This window comes from Schistocerca nitens, chromosome 9, assembly GCF_023898315.1.
Source record: "Schistocerca nitens isolate TAMUIC-IGC-003100 chromosome 9, iqSchNite1.1, whole genome shotgun sequence".
Classification (NCBI taxonomy): Eukaryota; Metazoa; Arthropoda; class Insecta; order Orthoptera; family Acrididae; genus Schistocerca; species Schistocerca nitens.
Window position 1 is genome coordinate 119,568,290 of NC_064622.1, and position 25,491 is coordinate 119,593,780.

At 43.5% G+C, this 25,491-nt stretch overlaps 1 protein-coding gene across 1 annotated transcript in view; it reads left to right on the forward strand.

The window, feature by feature from the left end:
- LOC126204047 (roundabout homolog 2-like) overlaps nt 1-25,491 on the forward strand; it is a 318,078-nt gene that overhangs the window by 232,050 nt on the left and 60,537 nt on the right. The window contains exons 9-14 of the mRNA XM_049938471.1: nt 7,841-8,083; nt 10,072-10,297; nt 13,345-13,460; nt 18,086-18,273; nt 20,362-20,516; nt 24,635-24,906. Coding sequence (XP_049794428.1) covers nt 7,841-8,083; nt 10,072-10,297; nt 13,345-13,460; nt 18,086-18,273; nt 20,362-20,516; nt 24,635-24,906 — 1,200 coding nt within the window. The remainder of the gene's footprint in view (nt 1-7,840; nt 8,084-10,071; nt 10,298-13,344; nt 13,461-18,085; nt 18,274-20,361; nt 20,517-24,634; nt 24,907-25,491) is intronic.

Consider the following 25,491-nt stretch of genomic DNA (forward strand, 5'->3'; position numbering starts at 1 on the left):
AGTACGAAACCCTAAAAAGTGAAAAATCTGTCATAAATCTGTTTCTAAAACTAACGCGAAGTTCTGAACATGAAACGTTTGCCGCTTGCTGGGTTTTGCGACGCCTCACACCTACTGGAAAATCCCGTAGAACCAAGGAAATAGCGCATATCATGCAGCTGTATTCTACTGCCTTCTGTAATCGACTAACACCAAGGACGGGTGCTGGGTTATCGCTATAGCAAGAAACAAAGAAGCGAAGTCAGCAAAACATATGAATTTACTACCGCCAAATAAGGCGACAGCTCAACCAGCATCGGGACTTGGCGATGCCGAGTGTTCTTTGGGATTGCCGTTATGTGGTACTTAACTGTCATAGGACCATTCTACCGAAATTCCTGAGGAGATAAAACGAGGCTTTCAACACACAACGTCGCGGGAAACAGACGAAGAGGGAGTTTTTACTCCACGACAACGACGCAGTTCTTTCTGCACCATGCAGTCATACATGCGGCTTCTTTGGGCTATCAGATCTTACCTCAGTCGTGTGGCCTCCGGATGTGAGGCAGGCATTTCCAGAATGATGAAGAGGCGGTTTTTTACTTCGAACGTTTCTGGACTGCTAAAGTTCTGACTTCTGCAACCAGCGTCTCCACCAAATCGTCCGTCGTTGAGAGCAATGTGTCATCCTCGAGAGTAGAGAGGGACTAATACCATCACAAATTTCATGATGGAGGATTAATTTTTTTCAACTGTTTCATTAAAAACCTATGTCTACCCCTAGTATTACTGGACTGAATGTTTTAAATTAAGCAGAAGAATGAAGGGGCTATTCAACTGGAGTAGTATATTTATTTATTTATTTTATTTATTTGGTGACTTTAAAAACACACGTAAATTTAATTTGTGATCCCAATGAAAAAATTGTTAACTGATTTTTATTTCCTACAATATTACGTGAGAAAGAAAATATAGCAGTATGATAATTAGCCTCGACGTACTTATTCTTTAAAGACCATGGACTCAAAAATTTATTGGGACCCACACAACACTCGAAGAATACTTCTTTTAATATCATATTCACGATGTGGTAGTTGAATCCTGGCTCTCGGCATAAAGTGAAAAGTAGAATCTTTAAACTAATGTTGCTCTCCGCTGTGGCTCATTGCTGTGAAAAAATGTTTGTTAAATGTTAAAGCGGGCGATCTCTGCACTTCCACTTTTATTTCGCATTTCAGATCGACGCGAAATGGCGTCCGTTGAAGCAGCGGCTCTATTATTTTGGAGCTGTAAACGTCTTAAGAAAAATGAAACCAATGGAAGGAACACGACAGAGGGCTCACTGTACACTGAAATAACTCAAATAGAAACTTTTACGTACTATATTAACAAGGTTAACAACATACAAGCTTACATTAGTTTCGCTTCTTAACACCAGAGACAAGCGAAGGAAGAGGAAGAGAAGAACAAGCTAGGAGCGTTCTTCTCCCTTGTTAACATCATAGAGATGATTATATTTTAAGAGTTTACTCCTTGATACTAAGATTAAAATTTAATATTTACTATAAAACATGGATATTTTCCGCCGCCTATGTGGTCGGTGAAACACGTAAGGTTCATTTATGTCCTCATATAATATTTGTCGTTCCAAGTTTTTTTGTTTTAAACGTCTTTACGACACAATCGTCGATGGCACGGCACAGTCGGTACCTCTGATACTTCTTGCAGCGGACGATCGGTTGAATTCTCGATCGATGCGATATAAAATCTGTTAAGTGCAGTTAATCTCGAACAAAGGCAAATAAAAACTGCGAGAACTCCTCATTCAGTCACTTTTGACACAGTTACGGGCTCTAAATGACAGTTCATTTTTGGTGTAGACAGTCTTGTACGCGTTTGTTCTTAATTAAGACTACGGTTTTTAAGGAAAGATAATGAGTTTCTTGATCGATTTTTCATGTGTTGGAAACACTACAATATGTTTAACGTGACACAAAGTTTGAGGAAAACGAATGGCTCACGGAAGGCTCAAACGAAAGTTCAGGTAATCTTCAGCACTCTAAATATAAAACAGAGCGATATGATGAATGTCGGTGAAATTGAAATGAAAAATCTGACGTCATTGATGGCGAAAACAGCGATGCATATCGACGTTCTTTGCTAGGTGCTGCAGCGCTTGCCTGCTGTTGTCTGCTATACCTTCCGCGCCAACCATATAGATTATATTTTTAAATATGGATAGGAGCGAAATAAGTGAGCTTATATTGTTAGTAATTATCGATAATGGCTGGAGAAAATCGGTAAGAAAGTTATGAAGGTGTCAGTGGATTCAAGAATGCGTAAGATTTTGAAAATGAAGAGCTAAAAATATTCTGCTTCCTGCTAGACAAAATGACACTGACGGTTGCTTGCAATAGGCGAAACAAATTTCTAACATTTTAGATATGTTAAACTCATATTCCCTACACTTCCCCATAGTTCTACACCCACCATGATCGTCCTCAAAATGTTTAACCCTGACTTGATTATTTTCCACCTTCAACATTTATCTAGAGATTTCATTTCCACATATGCGGTGTACATACACAACTGATTGAGTAAAACTTCAGGAGATGTTTATATTTCCATCCTCTCCTTTTCCCCATAATGTAAGATAGTACATATAAAAACTGCGTCATATTTATAAAGATTTTATCATAATAAATCGTACCAAAAATGACGCGTTATTTTCTTTAATGCACTGGTGTTCCTGATACATCACATTTTATTGCTAGGTAATTCTTCCGTCGCTGCTTCTTAGAACATCATCATAAATCTTCGGTTATGGCTGAAGTGCTCCCAGAATTCTGGTGCCTGTCTTGAGAGACGGCATTCCGGCGGATAAGAACTTCTTATCACCCAATTTTTTGAAAAATATTACCCGAAAAAAATGGATTTTCGTTCATCTTACTGTCTGATGTCGTCATTCGATAAAAGGCGGCATTTCCTTTCATGATCCGCCATATTTACTGGACTCCATCAAATTAAGTAAAACGTTGGACAAATTTTAACAGATTTTGCATTGGTAAAATCTCTTATGAATGACTTTAGGTCATACATTGTAGTAAAGAAGTTAGCCCGCCCGGTTAGCCGTGCCATCTAACACACGGCTTTCCGGATTGGGAAGGAGCGCCTGGTCCCCAGCACGAATCCACCCGGCGGACTTGTGTCGAGGTCCGGTGTGCCGGCCAGCCTGTTGATGGTTTTTAGGTGGTTTCCCATCTGCCTCGGCGAATGCGGGCTGGTTCCCCTTATTCCGCCTCAGCTACACTATGTCGGCGTTTGCTGCGCAAACAAGTTCTCCACGTACGCGTACACCACCATTACTCTACCGCGGCAAACATAGGGGTTACAGTCGTTTGGTGTGAGACGTTGCCTGTGGGAGGGGGTCCACCGGGGGCCGAACCGCACAATAACCCTGAATGGGTGGTGCGGTGGAGGGGTGAAGTGGACTGCGGTAGTCGTCGTGGGGTTGTGGACCACTGCGGCTGCGGCGGGGACGAAACCTCTCCGTCGTTTCTAGGCCCTCAGTTAACATACAATGCAATACAAAAAAATACAAATGAAGTTAGATAAGTGGGTTTTTTATCTGAAGGAAGGCCGCGAAAACGAGATTTTTTTTCTTTTTTTTTTCTTTTTTTCCCCAATGAGAGCCTGCAATGAGACACAACTGTTGTATTATTAGGTTGGCGCATAAGCTGGTAGCGTTTTTGTTTTGCATGTTGGTATTTTAATTTACCGATTGCCACATTTTTGTATTCCACTACTGCTATTTGAGTTTACGTAATGTCATTTTGTCATTTGCAGATAGTGAGTGGAGCTGTGAACGCTAGAAAATGGAGTGGCAAGTTGAGAAATCGGGACATTTCCTGCATATTCCCCTGTTTTTCAGTAGATGGGTGACAGCAGAGGAAGCAGCCGTTGGACAGAGTACTGCAAGAAAATGATTTTATCGTTTTAAGAAGAATCGTTTTGGCATTAGTGACTTTCCACATTCAGTAAGATCTTCGGTGTTTGATGGAGGTGGTTTAAACACATTAATCCACGATTATCCACGTCATTGTACTCGAAAACTGGCAAATTGATGAACTGTAATCACTCCATCATCGTGAGGCATTTGCATGCGGTGGGGAAAGTTAAAAATTCAGGTGTACGGGTGCCGCATTCTCTAAGCCATGGTCACAATAATCAGCGTTTGGTCATACGTGCGTCTCGGCTTGCTCGTCATCGATTGGCTCGTGAACAACACCGACCGTTCCTGTCCTGTACCGTTACAGGTGGCGAGAAGTGGTGTCCCTATACTAACGTAAAGAAAGGAAAGGAATAATTGAGCCCAAGCAAAGCAACATCTCCCCCAACAAATACACACTCTCATCCACAAAAGATAATGTTATGCACTCGTCGGAACAACGACGGTGTGGTGTACTACGAATTGCCTGCCCGAGATGTAACCATCACTGCTGACATTTGTTGCCAACAACTGAGACGCCTTGCAGACGCAATCCATGTACAGCGACCAGGAAGGCTGTGTGAAGTGATGCTACTCCTAGATAACGCCTCTTCTCATCCAGCTTGTCCGACAGTAAACACTATACAGGAGCTGAGTTGGGAAATCATTTCGCATCCACCTTACTCAGTATATAGAGGGTCTATACAAGGGCGATGTACTTGAGGACAATATTATGGAAATGGAAGAGGATGTAGATGAAGATGAAATGGGAGATAAGATACTGCGTGAAGAGTTTGACAGAGCACTGAAAGACCTGAGTCGAAACAAGGCCCCGGGAGTAGACAACATTCCATTAGAACTACTGACGGCCTTGGGAGAGCCAGTCATGACAAAACTCTACCATCTGGTGAGCAAGATGTATGAGACAGGCGAAATACCCACAGACTTCAAGAAGAATATAATAATTCCAGTACCAAAGAAAGCAGGTGTTGACAGATGTGAAAATTACCGAACTATCAGTTTAATAAGTCACAGCTGCAAAATACTAACGCGAATTCTTTACAGACCAATGGAAAAACTGGTAGAAGCGGACCTCGGGGAAGATCAGTTTGGATTCCGTAGAAATGTTGGAACACGTGAGGCAATACTAACCTTACGACTTATCTTAGAAGAAAGATTAAGAAAAGGCAAACCTACGTTTCTAGCATTTGTAGACTTAGAGAAAGCTTTTGACAACGTTAACTGGAATACTCTCTTTCAAATTCTGAAGGTGGCAGGGGTAAAATACAGGGAGCGAAAGGCTATTTACAATTTGTACAGAAAGCAGATGGCAGTTATAAGAGTCGAGGGGCATGAAAGGGAAGCAGTGGTTGGGAAAGGAGTGAGACAGGGTTGTAGCCTCTCCCCGATGTTATTCAATCTGTATATTGAGCAAGCAGTAAAGGAAACAAAAGAAAAATTCGGAGTAGGTATTAAAATTCATGGAGAAGAAGTAAAAACTTTGAGGTTCGCCGATGACATTGTAATTCTGTCAGAGACAGCAAAGGACTTGGAAGAGCAGTTGAACGGAATGGACAGTGTCTTGAAAGGGGGATATAAGATGAACATCAACAAAAGCAAAACGAGGATAATGGAATATAGTCAAATTAAATCGGGTGATGATGAGGGGATTAAACTAGGAAATGAGTCACTTAAAGTAGTAAAGGAGTTTTGCTATTTAGGGAGTAAAATAACTAATGATGGTCGAAGTAGAGAGGATATAAAATGTAGACTGGCAATGGCAAGGAAAGCGTTTCTCAAGAAGAGAAATTTGTTAACATCAAGTATAGATTTAAGTGTCAGGAAGTCATTTCTGAAAGTATTTGTATGGAGTGTAGCCATGTATGGAAGTGAAACATGGACGATAACTAGTTTGGACAAGAAGAGAATAGAAGCTTTCGAAATGTGGTGCTACAGAAGAATGCTGAAGATAAGATGGGTAGATCACGTAACTAATGAGGCGGTATTGAATAGGATTGGGGAGAAGAGAAGTTTGTGGCACAACTTGACTAGAAGAAGGGATCGGTTGGTAGGACATGTTTTGAGGCATCAAGGGATCACAAATTTAGCATTGGAGGGCAGCGTGGAGGGTAAAAATCGTAGAGGGAGACCAAGAGATGAATACACTAAGCAGATTCAGAAGGATGTAGGTTGCAGTAGGTACTGGGAGATGAAGAAGCTTGCACAGGATAGAGTAGCATGGAGAGCTGCATCAAACCAGTCTCAGGACTGAAGACCACAACAACAACAACTTACTCATTTTATACTGCGCCTTCAGATTTTCACTTTTTCCGCTCTCCACCAAATATCACTCAAGGAACTTCCTTTCGAAATGAAAATTGGCCCCGTGATTTCTACAGTCGATAGAAAAGTTAGCCCAACGTTGGCTTACTGTTGTACACGGTGAACGCGAACATAGTATTATTGATGACGAACAGTCTCTGTTATGTTTATCCGTTGTGTTTATTGAACTTACGATAAAACACTACCAACGTATACACCAACCTAATATAAACACTGGAAACCCTTTTATTCAGCGAGATATGAAAGTACTCGTCCACAGCAATTATAGGTAGGCGGCTGAAGACGCATTCAGACGTCCACAGCATTGTGGGAAAACCCAAGCGGCGCACTTATAGATGTCTAAAACACCTGGGGGATGGCTTGGCAGGACGTTTGTACACTCCTACAGCAACGAGGCTACGTCGTATTTATCAGAATTTCATTGTAACAAATCGTAACAAAACTGACGCGCTACTGAGAGATTTTCTTTGATGCATCGGTATCTTGAAATAGCGTATTTTCTTGTTAGTTGATCCCTCTGTTACTGCTTCGTCGAACATCTTAATAATTGTGAATGAAAAGCACATAACAGTTGAAGTTCTGCAGTATTTTTTCTATTCGTTACTCACGAGGTTCTCATCAGACTGTTACTGTGTATCACCATTAAAAGGATGTACAACACTGAAAGAGAGTGAGACGCAGTGACTTCGCAGTAGTAACGTAACTGAAAATTTTAAACCTAACAGTACATGAAGGTAAATGCAACAAACCAGAAAACATTAAGACTAAACGTCGAAACGATTCTGAAGAGAAGATGTTCTGGTGTGGTATAGAGAATCTAACAACCTGCAAAACAATTTAAATTAAATTAAATTAATAAGCCCAATGATGCGCAAAGAATTGTACTAAATTGAAGAGAAGATGTAGCAAAACAACGTAAGGGCCTAGAAAACATTTTAAATTAAATTAGCAATGTCACTCATGTGCAAAAGAACTAAAATTAACTGCAAAGAAAATGTAATTTTGGTTAACAACCTAACAACCTATAAGACAATCTCAGTCAAAGAAAAGAGTGTAGGGGGTATAGCTTGAAAAGTTATTACAGACGCGAGGTGATCCGAAAACATAGTTAAAGATGTATTTTACACTTGCAACAGAAAAGTTGTACTACAAATTCAAACAAATAAGACGCTTTCAGCTGAAATCCAATAGGAGGACTGCATCGTTTCGTCTATAACGTAGATAGCTGTTTTGCATCGATTTAATTCACGTTTCAAAGTACATTGAGAAAATTCGACGTGCTGGCTTCTTCACGCTTGTAGCTGCCCGTTATGACGTCACAAAACTTGTCATACGTCGCTTCTTCATTAGCCGTCACGTCCAGTGGAACGATGGTTTATTTGTAATTGTCACTGACCTGTTTTTCCTAAAGCCCTTTGTCGCTGTCACCGCTGAACGGCTTTCGTGCCCAGAGAAGATGTTTCGAAAGAGAAATGTCCTTCTACATTTGGTCCTACGTTGCACGTGTTGACCGACTTGTACGTTTTGCAGGTGGAGGGCCTGCGGCCGGATACGCGCTACGCGGTGGTGGTGCGCTCCGAGACGCCTGCGGGGGTGTCGCGCGCCAGCCCCCCGTCGCACCCCACGCGGACTCTGCCCCCGGGGGGCGGCAGCCGCCCCCACTCCCAGGAGCAGCGCCGCCTGCAGGTCGCCAGGGAGGCGCTCGGCCGCCTGCAGATCCTCCTCAACGCCGCTCAGCCCATCAGCTCCAACGCGGTGCGCCTTCGCTGGCAGGTGCGTGCCACCGTCCTACTGTAGGGACGCTGTCCACCAGACTACTAAAACCATACAACCCCCCAAAGGGGTTTCACAGCAGTACATGTCAGCGATCTTCTAGGTAAGTAGGAAAGAAAAGATATCCGAAAAGCTCGCTCCTATCTCCTCCACTCTCCCTCCCCTGAAAGAAAGACTCTAAACACACTCGAGCTGGATTCTATAATAAGAATTGTGCTCTACCAATAGCTGTGGAATACGGAAGTCTTCTACGGTGGTAGGAACTGTCTGGTGATGTGACAGAAGAAGAAATGGAAGTCGATATGGAAGACATAGGGGATTTAGGATTAATCAGAGTTTCACATAATTTTGGAAGATTTGCGATTAGCTAAGTCACAAGTCACAGATAACACTCCTTCGGATTTTCTAAAATTTTTGGAAGTGCAACCAAACGAATACTCACGTTGGTTTGTAGAACATTAGGAGACGTGGAAGAGAAGAAATAAAGATTCAGAAATGAAAGTAAAACCCCTAGATGAGATAATAATAAAAGAATTCGTAGCAGCTTCGAAAACCACGAAAGATCAAGTAGCAACATGCTTAAATGGAATTAGTACAGATTCAGCTAAATATGTAGCGTTGTCATTACACCTTAAATTGTTACATCTGTTTAATACATACTGGAAGCAAGGAGACATACCAGGAAACTGGAAGAAGATGCAAGTAATATCGATATATGTATGAAAACAGAAAAAATTATACGTGAATAATACTGAGGGATAAGCCTACTTCACACACCATATAAACTTTCTGCAAGTACTTTAAAGAGGAGACTGGAAACAGTAGCACAGTGTTTGCAGAAACAGCCCATATTTAGAAATAAACGATGAACGACTGACGCAGATTTTATTTTACGATAACATGTTGAGAAACAGAAAGTTTAACAAAGAGACACATTTCTTTCGTATATCTGAGAAATCTTTCAATAATGCGGTTAGAGAAAATATAAGGAGAATGATGGGGCACCACTACATTTTATATCAGCTGTCAAAGGTCTGTATAAAAAACCGTCATTAATCTTGAGTATATAAAACATATTTATATTTATATGTATTATAAATAGGTTCAAGGGAAAGAGGGAAAAATAATAATAGAGGGTCGTGGACAAAGTGACAGGAATAAAAAGGGTGTAAGACACAAGTGTAGTATTTCGCTTCACCTCTTCAGTCTTTACACTGAAGGAGGAAAGGCCAAAATAAAAGAAAGGTTGAAGAGTGGTCTTCAAATTCAGGGAGAAAAGATATCAGTGATAAGTTACGCTGATAACGTTGCTGCTGTCAATGTAAGGACGAACTGTAGAATGTATTGGATGGAATAAGCAGTCTAATGTACTCACACTATGGATTGCGAGTAAACCGAATGGAGACGAAAGGGATGGAGAGTAGTGAATGTAACATTAACGACAAACATAACATCGAAATTGGGGATTGCGAAGTGAATGAATTCTGCTACTTGGGAAGCAAAGTAGCATACGACGGACGAAGCGATGAGGAGCAGACTGAGTGGTCACCAGTAGCAAGTTCATACGACCGCACTGTATGGAGCACTGCGTTGAGTTTCGGCATTTAATTCTCAACGTCAGCGTCTTGTCTGGAGATTAACAACTGCGTGCCGTCAGCAGTCATCCTCTTATTGGAGAATGTTAGAACAGGAAATCCCGTCAGAAACATATCCTCAACAGGCCACTCTGTTTGCCCCTCTATTAGCTCGTCTAGAGCTCAGCTGAAAAGATTTAATTTTGCAGTGGGTCAGAAATCCTATTGCACGCTTTGTGTAGAGAATAAAAAATATGAAAACACACAAGCACCATAGTCACTGTACACACACAATGATGGAGAAGCACTGAGCCGAAAGCTCGTGCATTTGTAAACACTTGACAATATCTTATGCGTGAGAACTCATTGGCAAAACAGACATTAGCACTGGCGATGTTGCTCTTGCTATGGCAGGTGGTGGGGGCGGAGGAGCTGGTGGAGGGCGTGTACGTGCGCTACCGCGACCTGTCGGCGGCCGAGCCTTCCTTCGGCCTGGTGACTGTGATGAACGCGGGCGCCACCGGCTACACCGTGTCCGGGCTGCGCGCCTTCACGCGCTACCAGTTCTTCCTGGTGCCCTTCCACAAGGCCCTCGAGGGCCGGCCCTCAAACACCATCACGGCACGCACCCTCGAGGACGGTAAGCAGCAAGCCGGCTACTCTACACACTTCCTGGGTATATATAGATGATTATACGAGTACAACGCTATACTTCCCGACTGTATTTGCGTTCTTGATGATTTTTGTTCGTAGGGTTTCAGGCCGTGATCCTAGGTACAGTTTTTTGCCGAGCGGGAACTTTAGAGCACAAAGTCTATGGATGTCCACACACACAGACATGTGCCTTCATAAAAATTTCAGTCATCACAGAGCAGAAAAGACTAGTGATCAAAACATTAGTCGACCGGGCTAAATGAGTCGGTGAACCACATTATTTGCAGGACGAGATCGATTATTTGATGATGATGATGAGTCCCATACTTCTTTACAGAGCGTAGGGGAACGACGCGGGAGACCCGCGCCACCTTACTAGGCAAGGTCCTAGGGGAGGTGGTTTGCCATTGCCTTCCTCCGACCGTAATGGGGATGAATTATGATGATGAAGACGACACAACAACACCCAGTCATCTCGAGGCAGGAAAAATCCCTGACCCCGCCGGGAATCGAACCCGGGACCCCGTGCACGGGACGCGAGAACGCTACCGCGAGACCGCGAGCTGCGGACATCGATTATTTAAGATATGGTTTTAGAAGTAAGAGCTACTCCGAAAAAAGACAACAGCCTAAAAGATCTAGGAAAAAGGGTCAATTGAAGGGAAACTTTTCTTCTCATTCGTTAAAAAAATCCTGCCAGTGGCGTCGTCGGATGAGGTATGGAGGGGCATGTGGTCAGCGCACCACTCTCTCGGTAGTTGTCGGGTTTTTTGACGTAGGAGCTGCAACTAATCGCTCGAGTAGCTCCTCAGTTCTCGCCGTGAGCCTGAGTGCACTCCCTGCCAGTCTTCCGAGCATGGTAAAATCCCTGTTAGTACCATGAATCGAACCTGGGTCCTCCACATGGCAGTCAGGCGTGCTCACCACTCAGCTATGGTGCGGACGTCGTCAAGAGTGCTGACACAGTACTGACACTGTTTTTAAACCAACAAGAAAGGGGTGCGAACATTTGAACACTGGAAAGGACCTTGCCACAGCAAGAGTGTATAAAATCACTTGCAGATAATGTCCAGTGTACATAGACTGTGGCGCAAGCCCGTGACGGGGCTATTGGCCTGAATGCAGGTGGATTTCAGGCTTTCCTCGCCGTGGCACTAGGAGAGGGAGAGTGGTGGGTCTATCGCCCTAGCTGACTTTTCAGCCCCGGGGAAGATCACCGGTATCAATTGATGTCAGGCTGAGTGGAACTGGAGCCTTCCTCGAGCCACTGGAACGAAGGAAAATTCTAACATCCATTTCGAGACTGAACCCGGGACCACTAGGCCCGTAGTTTAGTGCCGTACCCGACAGATGGCCACGGCTGCAGTCCTCGTACCTCAGCCAGCTGGTTCTTACATTCCTTCCGATGGTACGTGTCTTGCCGTCTGTCAGCAGGTGGTGTCACTTTGACATCCCCACCGGTCCTCCTTTCATGAGAACAAGCTCCGGGTTATTAAGCCTCTCCCAGCGGCTTGGACGACCTCCTTTCCGCCTTCTCTCTCTGTGAGGAGATCATTTTAGCTAGGTTGCATATAGGTCACTGACTTTTTAGCCATCGCCATTTGTTAAAGTGGAGTTCCACCACCCCTTTGTAGTCATTGCGCTCCATCTTTGACGGTCCGCCATTTATTGACGGAATGCCGTTTTTTAACCATTTGCGTTCTTGTTTGTGTTTGCCGTCTGAGTTATCGGCCGTTTTAGCTAACGACGCGCGGGCTGTCGATTGCGTTTTACTTTTTACTCGTCGTAACGATATGGCGAAGGTCATTTAATTTAATCCGTTTCTCTATGGCGTATTTGAAAGACCTATTTCTACGTTCCTGTCTTTACCTGTCTTCTCGTCCATCGATTGGGATGAAAATGTAGTCGTTTTTAACTCCTCTTCTTGTCTTCGTGTTCTGCAGTTCTGACGTGGGCCCTTATGACTGTAAATGTTTTTGCGCCCTATGAGAAAACAAAACCCCAGGTTTTAGCAACACAAGAACAATAAGTGTCTGAGAAACAGGGATAAATCGACAGTAGCAGCTTATTATCTGAAACCCGGGAACCACCAAATTTGTTCCTCCGATACCACGGTTTTGTCAACATCCTATAATTTCTACACTAGGATGTGCAGAGAGGCCATGGAAATTCAAAAGTATAAAGAAGTACTTTAATAGAAAAGAAGAATACCTGATTATGGGCTTTAGTTCTAAGTAAAGGAAATAGCTCTAATTCTTCTCTAGTACACACCCCATAACATACTTCGTCGCGATTCTGCGATCTTAGGCAGCTGTCTGATGATGCCATGAAACGATCTTGCGTGGATATGTATAAACAGTTCGGTCTACTAAGTTTGTTAAAGTCTGATGCAGCTTTCTGAGTCTTTTCATACTCTAGTGATGTCTCTAGCACTGTGAAACGAAACTTTAGCAGAGAAATATGCCTTGGACCACGGCATAATGTATGAAAGACCAAAGAAATTAACAATTTTAACGTTATGTCTACTGGCAGCTAAAACGTTTAATTTACGTTTTTCCAGAAACATTTCACATTAACTTATTCAGCGACCGTCAGTAGCCTGCATTACACTCACACTATAAACTATTCTGGGAGTGTCATTTCATGCTGAACACTTGCAGTTAGTGTAGGAGGTGTTCTTTATGCGCCCTAATCGTTTGCTGGTAAAGCTGTTTTTGCGCATACACCACTGTTTGTAGCTCTTTAGTACCAGGGTGCCATATGTGTGTTAAAGGTAATAGAATTAAGTGAAAATATTTTTGTAGTTTAGGCCACTGAAGAAGACTGAATAGATCTAGGTGAAATGTGTCTGGAAAAACGAAAACCCGATTTGTTCGTTGCTCATAGACACAGCAAAAAAAAAAAAAATCATTAATATATTACTACTAGCAACCGATAAGTGAGAAGTGGAGAATATTATAGATTATACCTCCTGCAAAGGTTTCTCAGCTCGCATGTATATTAATACCCGTCTTGCCTCCCTCTTTTGTACAGCTCCATCAGCATCCCCAGAAAATGTGCGAGTGAGGAGGCTCAATTCTACTGCAGCCAGTATCTTTTGGGATCCTGTTGCGCCTGATTATCTAAACGGAATGCTTCAAGGATACAATGTAAGTCATATTAGTTGTTATTTTTAAACAAAGCTTCCACGTAAACTGCTATGATTTAAAAAGCTGGTACATCTTGCTGCTTCACGAAGGCCTTCTGAAGCAGTCCAACAACAATTAAGCTTCTCTTTATTGTGGACTTTTTGTAGTTTACCTCATATTAGTGAGTAAGAAAAAAATACCGATACTATCCCACTAAAAGGACATGGGACACGTCAAATGATTTAAATATTTAGGGTGCAGCGACTAGCTGTAATGCAAACAAAAATGCTTCGGTGGACACTTGGACTGAGACTTCGTGATCACGTCATCAGTGGTGAAATTTGCGTGCAGTACGGACTGGCGGCTATCGTGGAGAAAAAGATGTAAAGCTGTCTACTGTAGTATGGACACGTACTTCGGACGGATCAAGAGACAACGAAGAAACGCGTGTTTTCGCGTCTTCAATGATAAACGATCTATAGGGATGACGTTGGCTGCGTCTCCCATCAAGACACCCCGTCTTCACCCTGAACAAGCGCAGGACCCCACCAAGTGGAGACAAAGAGACAAAAAAGCGAACGCTGTTACATTCTGGGGAAAACACCGAGGAAGAAGAAGAAGAAGAAGAAGAAGAAAAGAAGAAGAGGAAGATTTAGGGGCTGTGACAAGAAGGCACCAAACGTGAAATCTCTAGTAGGGAACGCAGTTTTGTTGGAAGAGTCGTGGAAAATGTCAATGTGTCTGTAATGGAAGTCTCATACAATACACCCGAGTGACAAACCCAAGATCTTTCCTCTGGTGCTGGAGGTGTGACGGTCGACATCGAACGAATTCATAGTAGCAGTGCTAGGCTCAAAGAAGACTGAGGTAGCCCAAAAGGAAGTGTAACGTAAGTGTTTGGTGAACTTCATTGCAAAACACTGTTGGATACATATAATTACAAGTGGTGTCTGCTCTTTCGGCCATGTCCGAAAGAACAGACACCACATATAAGGTGCGACGACGAAAGATCCTTTCTTTTAGTGGGACGTGTGTATTGGTTGAAACAGAAAGCAAAAATATCGGAAAGCTGTAGACTGATTTACTTCGAACTTTTGTACGATATTCAAATAAACATAGGCTACGTATTTTATTAGGAAAAAGTTGTCAGCAAAAATCTTGAAATTTGTTGACCGACATACTTCAAATTTTTACGTGGCAGTCTAATTGAAACGGACACAGCTATGTATTTTTTTAAACAACATTGAACAGGTTTTCTTTTAAAAGAGAATGTGACGAAAAAAATTCTGTGCTGAGATGAAAAAAAGGAGCGGTTTCGTTTCCTTTCTCGCAATCTATTTTAACAGATAAAAAGAAAATTGTATTTGTGGTTTATCAGCTTATTATTAGAATACTATTACAGCATCTGAATCATCCGAAAGTTTGTAATCCAACCCGACTGCAGATTAAGACTACGCGAAGTTTTATCACTGACGGTACCATCCTCCCAGATCCAAGAGCGGGATGTCTCTCATACGCCGGACAGTAATGATCCCATTAGGTTTACCCGTTTTCTTCAAGCGACTTCATTTCCCAGTCAAGGTTTCGTTGGCAGTAACAACAAACAAGGCTCAAGGTCAGAGAGGGGGGGGGGGGAACAAGAGGTGGACAGAAGGAGGAGGGGATAGACATGGAAAGAGCAAAGACGGAGATGGCCATACAGAGTGCGGAAGAGAAGGTGCAGAGAGATAGGAGGAGTAGGAGATGGACAGAGAGGGGGACAGGAGATAATGGACAGAGATAGGAGGAGGAGAAGATGAACAGAGAGGGGAGGGAGGAGGTGATGGACAAAGAGAGTGAGGAGAAGGACATTAGGATGTACACCCGAATCCCATGCACATTCAGCAACTGAGAATCGTTGCTGGGTTCGATATTACAGTACGTGACGAAAAGCATCCGAAAATCTATTGGTGGGCCGGCCGCTGTGACCGAGCAGTTCTAGGCGCTTCAGTCCGGAACCACGCTGCTGCTACGGTCACAGGTTCGAATCCTGCCTCAGGCATGGATGTGTGTGATGTCCTTATGTTAGTTACGTTTAAGTAGTTCTAAGTCTAGGGGACTGATGACCTCAGATGTTAAGTCCCATGGTGCTTAGAGCCATTTGAACCATCTATTCATGAACATTAAAATAAATTGTGTCCACCATTCCTCGTTATGACGGCTTCAGGTCTGCTGGGAACGCTTTCAGTGCGGTGCCTTAATGTGCCTTAATGTCTGTGGAGGAATGGCACTCCATTCTTACTCAAGAGCCGATATTAGAGGTGTCAGTGATTTTGGACGCTGGGATCTCGAGCGAATTCGATATTTTAACTCACCCCGAAGGTGTTCCATTAGGTTAATGTTGGGTGTCTGGGCAGACCAGTCCATTACAGGAATGTTATTGTCCACAAACTATTTCCTGACCAATGCTGCTTTGGAAGGGTACATTTCCATGCTGATAGACTCAGATGCTCCAAACTTATCCTGTACTGTACCAGTACGCAATATTGTAAAATGTGTTCACTTCCATCGGCATTTTGCATTTTCTTAAGTGCAGTAGGACACCCACACCCTAATCTCAAAAGACACCCCCATAATGCACCAGCACCTCCTCCATATGTCGCTGTTGGCACCACACATGACAGTCTGCAATGTTCTCCAGGCGTCGACCGAAGTCAAACCCTTCAATCGCGTAGCCACTTAGTATAGCGTGATTCATCACTGCAAATCACTTGTTTTGAATCGTCCACTGCTTTACACCTTCTCAAACGTCGCTTAGCACCTGCCACTGAAAACAGTGGTTTATGAGGAGCTGGTCGACCATTCTTTTTAACTCGCTAAGCACCGTTGTTGTGCTCGATGGACTGCTCATAGCACTTTGGAACTCACGAGAGATACCTTACGCTGACTTCGTATGACTTTTTACAACCAGCCTCCTTAAGGCTCAACAGTCTCTGTCCGTCATTATTCGAGATCTGCCTCGTCTTTGTTTAGGAGCGGTTGTTCCTTCCTGTCTCCGCTTCACAATCGTATCCTAAGCTGTCGACTTGGACAACTTGAGAAAGGTTCAAATGCTGCTGATGGACTTGTTTCTCAGCTTAGAGACGACAATTAGTTGGGAGTCATTGAAGTCTCATGATCCACCCGATCTGCTGTTCCTGCTTCTCTACTGACATCACGACACTCCACGCCACTTTCTAAACTGACGGCTCCCCCCCCCCCCCCCCCCCCCCCCCGTTGCGTCAGTCTTACATTACATACGAGTGTCCGCATACTTTTGATCATATAGTGTACTTGCATAAGTAGATGCAGTGATTCTCGTATGGTTGAATAAAAGAAGGAAAAATAGCTTTGTTAGATATTCAAGAATGGTCATAACCACGTTGGAAACTACCTGAAAAAAATGCGAATAAGTATATATTATGGTGAGTAAAATTTAACATAGCTACAGGAAAAGCCTTATCAGCCTCGTTATTTAGTTCATGGTAGCCGTAATTACATAGCTGTGTCAATGTCATGTTGCAGATTTTTGTTGTAAACAGCGAATAAACAGAAATCGTGCACTGGCGAGCACACAGTGTGCCATCTAAAAAATTGTATATAAAGTTTTATCAAGCAGTTTATGTGACAGGTTGTACGTTTATTCCATATTCCATTAATCATATTTTATCGACAGTGTATTATTTGTACTTACTTTAATAATGCATTGCATATGTCTATCCAGACATTGGGAATTGATATACAGCAGCAAAAAAAAAAAAAAAAAAAAAAGGCTCTGAGCACTATGGGATGTTAAATCTATGGTCATCAGTCCCCTAGAACTTAGAACTATTTAAACCTAACTAACCTAAGGACATCACACAACACCCAGTCATCACGAGGCAGAGAAAATCCCGGACCCCACCGGGAATCGAACCAGGGAACCCGGGCGTGGGAAACGAGAACGCTACCGCACGACCACGAGATGCGGACAATATACAGCAGCAATTTAAATGTGAAACAATTAGTGGCTTACATGCCTCCATTTGCTAATAACCGTGGTGTGAATGCTAGGTTTTCTGCCGTTTGCGTTGATCGTTACTAGTTAGTCTTCCGCTTTTAAATGTACTCCTCGTTTGTAATGAGAAGCCGGCAGAAAGCGTCAACCGACACATGTGAAGAGTTCTGCAATAATTCTAAGGAAAGCAGAAGCTTTAAAGCAGTGTTAAGTTTATTACTTCCACAGCTTTCGTTGCACGTACAAGTTCAGTCACCTATATTTTTTTTCTTTTGGCGTGCCATTTTATTTGCTTCGTCAAAGTCGGCTCGCTCGCTCATTTCTGAATATAAATGTTTTGTATCGTGGCTCTAATTAGTGTTGTTAGTGCTATGCCCAAAATCTGTGTTACGATTATTACCGCCAGAAAACAATGCCGCATTGTTCATAGAGTTGAAACGGTTATGCTCGTCTTCCCGTGTTGTCACCTGTTCTCTCCAGTGGAAAAGTTTGTTCACAAGGTACAAGCGATTGATAGTAAACAATGGCGAATTGTCTGCGAATGCTTGTTCCAGTGTAAACAGTGGTGTAGCGTTACGACTTATTTGCCAGTGTGACACGGGTTGTAACACACTCGTTTCCTCCCGAGCAGGTGCTGGTGATGGTGAACGGCAGCAGCGTCTTCGCGCACCTGTCGGTGAACGCCAGCACGGCGTCCGTGTTGCTCAACAACCTGACGTCGGATAACGTGTACAGTGTGCAGGTGTCGGCCTACACAGTGGTCGGTTCCGGGCCCTTCTCCACGGCTGCCGCGCTCGGGGGCGACCGAAGTTCTCCCAGGTGAGGATACTCTATGTCTATTGCAGACGCCAGACTCACTGTCCTGCGTCTTTTAAAAAATGTTCAAATGTGTGTGAAATCTTACGGGACTTAACTGCTAAGGTCATCAGTCCCTAAGCGTACACACTACTTAACCTAAATTATCCTAAGGACAAACACACACACCCATGCCCGAGGGAGGACTCGAACCTCCGCCGGGACCAGCCGCACAGTCTATGACTGCAGCGCCTCAGACCACTCGGCCAACCCCGCGTGGCCCTGCGGCTTTACACTCAGACAACATTCCCTGAAAGAAAAGTGGACTGACAATCAGTTGTGTTTAATTTTAAAAATTTTGCGTGTGCCATTTCTGGCTGTGAAGTTGTGTGTGGAGGAAGCTTTGGTATGGAGTCTCCAGCAATGCGGCGAGAGCAATCAAGAATTTTTACTCGAAAGGAAGTTTTTTTTTTTATTCACTCATGCTTTACATACATTGTAACGGAATGACAATTCTCTTCAGTTGTTCAAATGGTTCAAATGGCTCTGAGCACTATGGGACTCAACATCATAGGTCATAAGTCCCCTAGAACTTAGAACTACTTAAACCTAACTAACCTAAGGACATCACACACACCCATGCCCGAGGCAGGATTCGAACCTGCGACCGTAGCAGCCCCGCGGTTCCGGACTGCAGCGCCAGAACCGCACGGCCACCGCGGCCGGCTCTTCAGTTGTAAATAACTGTACTTTTTTATCGCACAATCGGTATCTAAGATTAAAGCTGCACCATATAAGTGCCACCAAATAATTACAAATCATGAAGGTGAGGCGGTCTCCGCAGTCAATCACAAGAGATGAAACGCACGCCAAACAGCGCATCGGAGTGTAGGTGCAGCAACGCAAGCTTCGACAGACGACGAGGAACAGCCTTATCAGTTGTCGAGGCAGGTGCCCCAGTTGCTGTAGCTATGCTCCCTTCCCTGAACGTCCTGCCCCGCACGCAACAGCTTGAAAGTTCTTCCAAAGAAATAATTATGACAGACTGCTCCTAGATAATTGTAGTACATTAAAAATGAGAAAATGTGATCTCCCATAAAATCACTGTTACCGCTTTATCCAAAAGTAAAAATGCATTTGCACAATCTCTATAAATTCAATTACGTTAAATTGAATCTAAATATCAAACCGAATGAAAAGTGACGAGTCGAAATTATTTTACCTACTTCAGACGAAACGGAAGAAAAGTTTGGAAAGGGAAAATGAGGGACAAGAAACAAAAACTTCTAGATTTGCCGCTGACACTGTAATTTTCTCGGAGATTGCAAAGGATTTGGATGCTCATTTGAATGGAATGGGTTCTGTATTGAAAATAGGTTACATAAATATCAACAACATTTTAACAATAGTAACTGAATGTAGTCCAGTTAAATCAGGTGACGCTAACAGGATAAGATTAGTAAATGGGACACTATAAAAAGCAGATCAGTATTTGGGCAGCAAAGTATCTGTGAATGACCGAAGTGGGGAAGATGTAAATAGAAGATTGGTAATAGCGACAAGAAGCATGTTAATATCGATTATAAATTTATATCTTAGCAATTCTTTTCTTGGCCGGCCAGGGTGGCCGAGCGGTTCTAGGCGCTACAGTCTGGAATCGCGCGGCCGCTACGGTCGCAGGTTCGAATCCTGCCTCGGGCATGGATGTGTGTGATGTCCTTAAGTTAGTTAGGTTTAAGTAGTTCTAAGCCTAGGGGACTGATGACCTCAGATATTAAGTCCCATAGTGCTTGGAGCCATTTGAATTTCAGTTTGGTGGTAGAACGACTTGGCTGTGTGGAAGAGTAGGGGGAGGGGGGGGGGGGGTTGATAAAAACTGTAGAGGGCGAACAAGGCTTGAGCACAGTTACAGGGTTCAAAAGCATGTAGGTCGCATAGTTATGCAAAGTTGAAGAGGTCTGCACACAGTAGAATACATGGAGAGCTGTATCGAAACAGTCTTCAGACTGGAGGCCACAACAACAATAATTAGATATACGTGTAGATCATGTGTGACAGGTCGCCTGATGTAAGATGTGTTGTGACCGCTGTGCTGTGTTGTGTGTTTGCTAGAGTTCAGCCGAGCAGGAGCGTCCACAGCGTGGTGCAGGAGACGTGGTTCCCCGCGGTCATCGTGGGCCTCGTGCTGGCCGTCTCTCTGGCGCTCTCCGCAGGCTACTACCTGAGGCACCGGAAGGCCATCAAGAAAGACATCAGCAACCTGAACGGTAAGAACAGCACCAGGTGTGCGAGTGAGCCACATCTTATGTCTCACAATAATAGAAAATTGTTTAAGGAACTGGAAAATCAGGTGCACACGTAATAATTTATAAGCCTAATATAAGACGATGAAAAAAAATGATTATAAATGTAGGTGACACAGAACTGAGCTATATATGCCACACAGTCATCGGCCAAAAATGCACCATTGTGAAATTACGGTCATAAAACCGTAGCTGTTTAGTGAAGATCACTGGGAGCTATGTAACTCACACCAAACGGACAAAACATTACTTTTTCATTTCAAAGAGCACATTGATCGTTTTGGAGCTCTGTGGATGGTGTAGAACTGGTACCAGGCCGTAGTCTGACTCTTCAACGTTGACAATTTGAAAATTTTCCGGTCGAATTGAATGCTCAAAGAAAATTTCGGACTTGCAGCCGGTCGTCCCCAACTACACTCCTTGACGTTCCGACTGACCACCTACCAGCCACCTCAGATGAGCCACTGAAGACACCGTCTTCGACGGCTCACCTGCAGAGGCTGATAGGTGCCCAGTCGTAACGTCGCGGAGTGTAGGCCTAACTAACGACGACCGGCTGCAAGACCGAAAGTTCTTTCAGTCCCCACCGTTGTCGTAAGTCATGATAGTGAATTAAGATGTAAATGTCGGACTGTTGTGTGAAATCGGCGCAGTAAAATGGGTTAGTGTTGAGGAATGACAAAGTGGTTAGAAGGGAACTACTGTGTATAGATGTGCCTATGACCACACCGTGAAAGAAGTTGCCTTGTTTTACGGTGAAGCAACGCTGTCTGTCCAGCGTAGCCGACAGAAATTTGAGACGACTGTCTAGTCTTATGAATGACAGTCGGTGTCATTCTGAAAAGGAAGTACGTATGTCAGCGAAAGCAGGTCCGCCTTGACCAGTTTTCGAGCAGAGATTGCGAAAGTAACTGTACGGAGTTGATATTTGGAGTATGGAGCTTCCCAAAAGGCTATTGCGCACAACAACACCTAAAGTTGTACGTCTTCAGTAGACCAAACAACACAGAAACTGGACAGTAACTGACTGAGGGCGTATACTGTGCTCTGATGAGTCGTAATTTCGTCTCTGTTCAAATTGTCCAAGAGGTCGAGTTTACCGACGGCCCAATGAGGCGTGTAACCCACAATGTGCGCAGTGTGTGTAGTTCAGGCCGACAGTACAATTTCCCTAATGTTTTGGGGTGTTTTCTACGCCTTGAACATGTACTACGATGTTTATTTCGACAGTCTGGGGACAAAGTGTCTCCATGTCTCTTACTTCTTCACGACGAGTATACTCTGGACACTCCTGTCTTGCAAGAGGACAAACTGCTGTGTTCACAGGGCAGCTCGCATGCGTTTCTCATTTGACGAACACTCAGGCAAGCAATCGCACCGCGACTGGACCGTCAAACCACCCGACCGTAACACCCACAAAAAATGTCTGGGACTGTTTGAGACAGCGGGTGAAATTTAGCATTCAAATATTCAAAATTTGATAGCTCTACATCTGAACACAAACAAGGGGATTCAGTATATTTGAAGAAACTCTCTTCCGCACCTAACTGATGCCGTTGTCGAGGCTGGAGTCTGAGTTACACGATGTAGCGTGATGTCTCCTACGGATTACTAATTTTTTGGACGGCGTTGTTCTTCTTATTATTATTTTATTTGTTGTGAGGAATGAGAATTGAGACTGAGTTTCTACGCAGTTAATTAATATTTTGTGCAATTTTAATATGTTTTTTAGCTGTATAACACATTTTAACATGGAGTTTTACTCAACTTGCTAAAATTAATATATTTGGACCTTGCATATCGTTAATTATTTTCTTGGAACGCCGACAGTTATTTTTAATAACAGTGACAGTGAATCTGTATGTATTGAGTCAATAGCATAGTTGTATGGTTACTTTATTGAATCGCTACTTCATGACAGTATTTTCGTAATTGGCAGAGTATGCAGAATGGGAGAAACGTTTGCAACAGCGTTGGAAGATCAGTTATGTGGGCCACGTAAACTAAGGGACGGACAGTGAACCTTGGACGAGATTATGTTCCACGTTTTTCCATGCTTTTATTTTATACTTGTGGTGTACCATCTGACAGCCCTTTTTACTGTCCATATAATTAAAGATACAACTTAAACCCTTCCTAATCCGAGTTTCTAGCTTCATCGTTTCGGATGCTCTGTTAGCAACATATCCCTTATGTCAGGCGTAGTTGCCACATAAGATAACACGAAAGAGTTAGCATACCAAGAGATGGTACAAATAGGAACAGCGATCTAAGGTACGGCTTAATAGCTCAATTCATTAGAGAACTTTCCGTTTGATGACAAAGGACCTATTCCGTTACTGGGAAATGCTCTGATGGTCTGAGCTATGAACCCATAGATCAGATTGGTGTTCCTAATTGTACCATCACTTGTTATGCCAACTCTTTCGTGTTATCTTACCTGATAACTACATCTTAGTTAAAAGAGCATCCCACCTGAAGCAAATGTTGAAGCTAGAAATTCGTATTAAGGGGCGTTTAATGTTGTACCGCTTCAGGACTCCGGTTTAATGTAATAGAAAGTAAAAGAGATCATCAGCTAGCACATTAATTGCGTAAAATAAAACATGGGGAAACTTGGATTATATTCTCATATAAGGCTCACTATTTATCCCTCAGTATTTGTGACCCACATAACTGATTTCCCAATGCCGTTATAAACGTGTTTCGCAGTCTGAATCCGCTTCTGATTACGAAAGCATTTCTTGTCGCTGTTGGTGGAGGACTTACGATAACATGATCATTATCAATATTGCGACGTTAATTCCTATCGCGCTACAGTGAAATTAAGAAAAAATTATTGTGCTAAAAGTCGTGTAAAAAGAACAGAATTATAGTAAAAATCATAAACACGGGAGCTACTGTATATTATTATATCAAAGTAAAAAATTCCAAAATAAAGACATAAGGTATTCCGCGTATCAGAAAATCCTAGTTGAGAAAATCTGTAGTTGGACACCTAAAATTTTGGGGATGAGATATGAATATGGACCAATAATAGTATTTTGGGTGGTGTACCTCTTCCGAATATCCATACATGCAAAGAAAAATTGGATAAAGAGTTAGCAGGTCTTCCGTCGTCGCTCAAAACACAGGGTCGATCGTCGTCCAGACCATGCACTAACATCTAATTAGCAACTATCGTGGATTCCATTGGTGTGTGGCGTATAGACACATCTGAGCATCACGTTCACGACGTTTTACAAGTCTATCAGCTCTAGATGGAATCCATATTTCAAGGGGGCAGTGTCAATTCGCGTGGCTGGCAGTGGCTGCACGACAACACTGTACTTATACTCTCTGGCAACAGGTTATTACTTCTCACTCGCAGGTACTCTTCCTCACAATGTCGCATGACCCTTTCCACAACAGCAAGGTAATGACGCGGTGGAAGATCGCATATGTGCTACTTTGTTACTTTAGCAGGAGTCATCACTGACCACAGCATTTAGTTTATTTGCCTGACTTTTATGTGTTGCGCAACACAGCAGTGTGGCACCTATTTCCTTTGCGAAAGGGTTCGAGTCTAGATGCGGCACGCACTTGTAATTACACTGGAGAAATCTTCCCTGGTTATCAGCCGAATGGTAGTGTCTACTTGAAAGAACGTTTTACCGAGTTTACCGTACATTGCTGTACAGGCGAAGTAGCATCACTGATGGTGACCAGTAGAAAACCTGCCGGAATGTTATTTCAGGACGACACTTCTACTCCTGCGTTCCTATAGAACAGTAATTTATTTAGAACTTTTATTGCCCTTATACTGTATAGAGAATGATTCGAGTTATAGGTTAAGAATTTAATTTTGCCTATAACTGGAGAAGATTTCTTCAGTAAAATTCACCAAGAAACCTGTATTCTCACACAATTCTAATTTGGTAGTTAGTTTTACAATTGTCATACACTCAGCCGCACACAGAATGATTCTTGCTAGAGCCAGGGTATGTTAATAAGATGAAGCGACTTGTTACTGGAGTAGGTCTTTAGGCTGCCCAATTCGCAGCTAGCAAGTGCCATTGTTACACCTGACCCTTCCGTGCCAGTGATGAACGCAAACGACATCTGCCAGCTGAAACTGACGGACGGCAAGGACACGTTGTGGATCGACAGCGGCGTCGGCGTGGGCGGCGACAGCGCGTGGGGCGGCGCCGAAGCGAAGGCGGCGGCACTGGGGGCGGCGCAGACGGCCAAGGAGCTGGCCGCCGCCCACGCAGAGTACGCCGAGGTGGACGCCCGAGGGCTGCTACTGGCGCTGCACCCCAGGCCGGCGCCGTATGCCACCACTAGCCTGCTGCCCGCCAGGAGGGACGCCGAGGTAAGCTGGACCACCAAACGCCACCCGCCACCCGCTCCTGCTCCACACAGACTAACGTGATCGGTAAACGCGCAGACGGCAGCGCATGCATGGGGAGAGCGGTAGTGGTGGGGGTTACGGGCAAGCGTTGTAGGGGAAATGCCGAGGACTGGAGGGGAGGTACCGTTCTAAACTGAAGTCTACACTCACATTTTTTGTAAATAATAAATGGAGCCCCTCCTCGCCCACATTTGCATGGTGACCACTGAAAAAGGTATATTGCCATCTCTGCTTTAGTTAATTATCTGTAAAGAATTCCGCTCAAAAGCAATAAAAGCAGTGATTTATTTTCGCCTCGCTTTCCGATCATGTGTAACTTTCAGAGAAGTGCCATGTGACGTGATTTTTAAGTAACACCTACAGTGTTCATGCTTTTTCTTCAAATTTGCTTCTTTTCCCAAAATACATCGGTGTTTATACAATGTCACCTCACTAACATGTTGTGCAGACAGGACTGCAACCGAGCTCTGAAACCATGGTTTATCAAATTTTTTAAGCGATGAACTGAGGAAAAGTAAGGCCAGTAGCTTATGGAAAAGCATATCC